This window comes from Lipotes vexillifer, unplaced genomic scaffold, assembly GCF_000442215.2.
Source record: "Lipotes vexillifer unplaced genomic scaffold, Lipotes_vexillifer_v1.1 scaffold496, whole genome shotgun sequence".
In the NCBI taxonomy this organism is placed as follows: Eukaryota; Metazoa; Chordata; class Mammalia; order Artiodactyla; family Lipotidae; genus Lipotes; species Lipotes vexillifer.
In genome coordinates this window covers 10184972-10189545 of record NW_006786690.1, presented here as the reverse complement: position 1 = coordinate 10189545, position 4574 = coordinate 10184972, and the positions used below count along the sequence as shown (strand labels likewise).

At 63.7% G+C, this 4574-nt stretch overlaps 1 protein-coding gene across 1 annotated transcript in view; it reads left to right on the top strand.

The window, feature by feature from the left end:
* The window catches only part of PLEKHM2 (pleckstrin homology and RUN domain containing M2), a 38691-nt gene that overhangs the window by 31463 nt on the left and 2654 nt on the right, over positions 1-4574 (top strand). Inside the window, 8 exon segments of the mRNA XM_007459283.1 lie at positions 402-1244; positions 1554-1623; positions 1771-1861; positions 2197-2261; positions 2566-2654; positions 3256-3388; positions 3622-3812; positions 4173-4238. Coding sequence (XP_007459345.1) covers positions 402-1244; positions 1554-1623; positions 1771-1861; positions 2197-2261; positions 2566-2654; positions 3256-3388; positions 3622-3812; positions 4173-4238 — 1548 coding nt within the window.

Sequence of the window (4574 nt, the reverse complement as noted above, 5' to 3'; positions counted from 1 at the left end):
AGTTTTTTTTTTTTTTTTTTTTTTTTTTTGGCTGCATTGGGTCTTTGTTGCTGCGCACGGGCTTTCTCTAGTTGCGGCGAGCGGGGGGCTGCGCTTCATTGCGGTGCACTGGCTTCTCATTACGGTGGCTTCTCTTGTTGCGGAGCACAGGCTCTAGGCCCATGGGCTTCGGTAGTTGCAGCACACGGGCTCAGTAGTTGTGGCTCGTGGGCTTAGTTGCTCCACAGCACGTGGGATCTTCGCAGACCAGGGCTCGAACCCATGTCGCCTGCACTGGCAGGCGGATTCTTAACCACTGAGCCACCAAGGAAGTCCCAGATCACCTCTTTGGACCCACCCCATCTGTTGCCCTCAGTACCGGGGTGCTCAGATTCAAACCTCTCCCCATCACTACCATCCAGGGTCACCAAGAAGAAGAAAATTGGCAGGAAGAAACAGCCCAGGTCAGGGGAGGAAGCAAGTCCACCCTGCCCGGCCTCCGCCCAGCACACATGCGCCAGGCGGGGCAGTGGTGACACCCTCGTCAGCAGCCCAGGCCCCGGGCGGGTCTCCCCAGACAAGACCCTCGCCTCCACCCGGGAGGAGACAGAGGGGCCCGGCAGCACAGCCGAGGGCAGCGAGCGCTCAGAGCCCGGCCAGGTGGGCCTGCTTATCCCCGAGATGAAGGACACCTCCATGGAGTGCCTGGGGCAGCCCCTGAGTAAGGTCATTGATCAGCTCAATGGGCAGCTGGACCCCAGCATCTGGTGCTCCCACGTCGAGCCCCCCAACCAGTCCTTTCGGACTGGCTCTCCCGGGGACGCCCCGGAGAGGCCGCCGTTTTGCGCCTTTAGTGAGGGGCTTCCAGCCCCGATGGACTTCTACCGCTTTACCGTCGAGAGTCCAAGCACTGCTGCATCAGGTGGCGGCCACCATGACCCTGCAGGGCCTGGCCAACCGCTGCATGTTCCTGGTAGCCCTGCGGCTGCTGGCCAAGAAGAGGGAGGAGGACGAGGGCCGGGACAGGCGCCTCGGCCCCTAGAGGACACCCCAGAGGAGACACAGGAGCCAGAGGCCCAGGAGCTGGAGACCCGGTTGCCCCTGGCCGGTGAGGGACCTGTACCTGAGCAGGAGCCTGGGACCCAGGACACTCTTTGCCGACTCAAGCGAGACCAGCCCAGCCCTTGTCTGAGCAGCGCCGAGGACTCGGGGGTGGATGAGGGCCAGGGGAGCCCTTCTGAGATGAGCCACTCGGCAGAGTTCAGGTGAGCCAGTCTGTCTATGCCGCTTGCCTGAGACGCCCCTGTCGTCGATCAGGGCATGTTGGGCATCTGCCCTCCAAATACACCAAGCACAGCTCCCGGAAGACCTAGCCTGGGCTGGGAGGTAGGAGGGGGGTGCGGTCCTCCCCTCCCTCACTTTGGCTCCTGGTGGGGGGCGGAGCCGCTGCAAACATGAGACCTCGGGGTGCCTGCCTCGGCCTGTGCATGTGTGTCGTCTGTGTGCACCGGTGCGGCCCCTCGCGGCCCTGCCCGGCCTGACACCGCGCCCTCCTGCGCTCGCCCCTCCCACAGGGTAGACAACAATCACTTACTCCTGCTCATGATCCACGTGTTCCGAGAAAACGAAGAGCAGCTCTTCAGAGTAAGTCCCGGGATCTCAAGAAGGAGCGAGAGCCAGCGCAGCAAGGGCGAGGCCGGATGGGCCACCGCTTCCGCTCCGAAGGGGAAGCGGGCTGTCTGGGGCAGGGCGGGCGCCACAGTGCCTGACCCCTTTGCTTCGGCCCCTCAGATGATCCGGATGAGCACGGGGCACATGGAGGGCAACCTGCAGCTGCTGTACGTGCTGCTCACAGACTGCTATGTCTACCTGCTCCGGAAAGGTGCCTGCCGCCCCCAGGCTAGGCCAGGGCAGCTGCCAAGGGCACGTGGAGGAAGAGACTGACTGCCGCCCTCATTCCCTTCCCCCCGCCCCCCGCCCTGAGTGTCTCTGTGCTGCCTGGCACGTGGTGATGAAACGGGTTGGCAGCAGTCCCAGCTGCCCCAGGACATGAGCCTGGGGCCCCCCTCCATGAGCACCCCATGTCGTTCTCCTACCTCACCATTTCAGATCGCAGGGCAAGGACGGGTCCTCATGGAGAAAAGGTCTTAGAAAATGGGGCAGGGGGAGGACAGAGAGGCCACTGGAGGTAATAGACATTGGGGTCTCCTCTCTCAGGGGCCACAGAGAAGCCATACCTGGTGGAAGAGGCTGTTTCTTACAATGAACTTGACTATGTGTCGGTGAGTGTATACAGGCTCCGTGACTGGTGTGTGCTGTAGGGCAGGGCTCCTCGGGCCGCCCCGCCTCAGACCTGCAGAGCAAGGCTGACCCCTGCCTCAGCCCTGGGGGTGGGTGCCAGCTCTTATCTATGAGCACCTTGTCTACCTGATTCCTCCGCTGTACATCTGACCATCCCTCCCCACCTTGTGGTGACCTCAGAGTGCGCTGCCCCCCTCCCCAGCCCGCCCTCAATCTGGCCACGGCTGCCCCTTCTGGCAGCTGCGGCCAAGCCCCGTGTGCATGTGACGGTGTGGCTTCTGGCAGGTGGGCCTCGACCAGCAGACAGTGAAGCTGGTTTGCACCAACCGCAGGAGGCAGTTTCTGCTGGACACGGCAGACGCGGCCCTGGCCGAGTGAGTGACACGCCCCCTTCTGCAGGCCTGGAGAATCAGCATCTGCCACTGGCCTGGCCACACCCTTGGGGCTGGAGGGTGGGAAGTGGGGTACGGAGGAGTGGAAAGCAGAGATAAGTTCCTTCTGGCGCCTGCAGGCCGGGCAGAGAAGCAGGGAGGTGACGGGCACACTGACCGACTGGTGCCCTCAGACCCTGAGTGGCCCACAGAGAGGAAGGGGGCTGGCAGGAGTGATCCCCACAGGAGAGAAAGCGCAAGCCCGGCTGCGGGGCCTTGGGGCCACACGTGCCCCCTGTGCTTCCATACGGAAACTGTCTGTCCTGAGATCAGGTCTTTGTACAAGTCCTGCTGCTTCCCTTGAGGTCACGGCCCAAGACCCCTCGGCCACTGGGAAGGGTTAGGCCTTTCCCGGCCGTGGTTTGATGATCATGGACTGCTGCCACGTCATTGCCCCACCCGCCACCCAGAGCTCTGGTTCCAGCCAGGTCCTCCCCGCAAGATCCTGTGACCCCTTCAGGCCGGAAGTCCCCAGGACTATGCCACGTCCCTTTGAGGGGTGGGGGCCTCAGGCCTCTGACAGCAAACCCCACTCCGCATACAGGTTCTTCTTGGCTTCTCTGAAGTCAGCCATGATCAAGGGCTGTCGGGAACCACCCTACCCCAGCGTCCTGACTGATGCCACCATGGAGAAGCTGGCGCTGGCCAAATTTGTGGCCCAGGAATCTAAGTGTGAGGTAAGCACCTGGGGAGGAGGGGGTGTCCCCGAGATGACAGCCCTGGTGTTAGGGTCAAGAGGTGCAAAAATAGGTGCAAATAGCTGTCTTTAGCGTTTCTCCATCACCCACCTGGGAGGGGCTCTCCCTCCCGGCCTGTCCCCCTCCCCACTTGGGGTGTGTCCTGACCCCGCCAGCAGCCACTCCTGCTTCTGGCCCAGACCTCACCGCTCTGTCCCCTGCCCCCTCCCCAGGCGACCGCTGTTACTGTGTGCTTCTACGGGCTTGTGCACTGGCAGGACCCCCAGGATGAGGCCCTGGGCCGCATCCCTTGCCACTGCTCACCCCCTGATGGTGCCATCACCAAAGAAGGCATGCTGCATTACAAGGCGGGCACCTCCTACCTGGGCAAGGAACACTGGAAGACATGCTTCGTGGTGCTCAGGTGGGAGCCCCCGCAGCTCTGGCCCGGAGGTTGGGACGGGGGACAGCGCCCTCCCCGTCAAGGGCTTTGGAGCAGATACCCGCTGGGATCCCAGATCTTCTCTGTAGAGCCAACCATCTGGGGCCCAGGGAAGCCCAGAAGGCCCCAGGTGAAGACCGGGGCTGTCCCCAGGGCTGGGGGCACGCGCTCCCTGCTGTGCCTCTGCAGTTCTTCCTCCACCGTCCCTGCCGTAGAAGGCAGGCCCCGGGCTCCTTGGCCTCTGGGGTTCAGGCCCCAGCCTGTGGGGCTCCCTGGGATCTGTTGCACCTGGCCCCCAGTTCCTGGGACAGGCCTCACCCCTGCCACGTTGTGCCCCTGCAGCAACGGGTTCCTCTACCAGTATCCCGACCGCACTGATGTCACCCCCCTGCTCTCAGTGAACATGGGGTGAGTGTCCTGGGCAATGGGAGGTGCCGGGCAGGTGCCGGGGCCTGTGTCGCTGCCTGAAGGTCAAGGCTCCGGCTGGGCCTGAGCCTCAGGGCTCCCATCCTCCCTGGCTTGAACTGGCTCTCCCTCCTGTCAGTTCAGCCTCCCCCCCAACCCCCGCCTTGGCCCCACCCCCATTTAGTGCCCTGGGGTCTGCTGAGCTCTGGGTGAACGGGGTGGGGAAGCAAGAGGAGCTTCCTGCCCGGAAAGGATCCCAGCAGGTAGGGGAGGCGTCCCCACCCCCACCCCCACCCCCACCCCCACCCCACCCCCCCGCCCACCGATCTGATAGGGGAG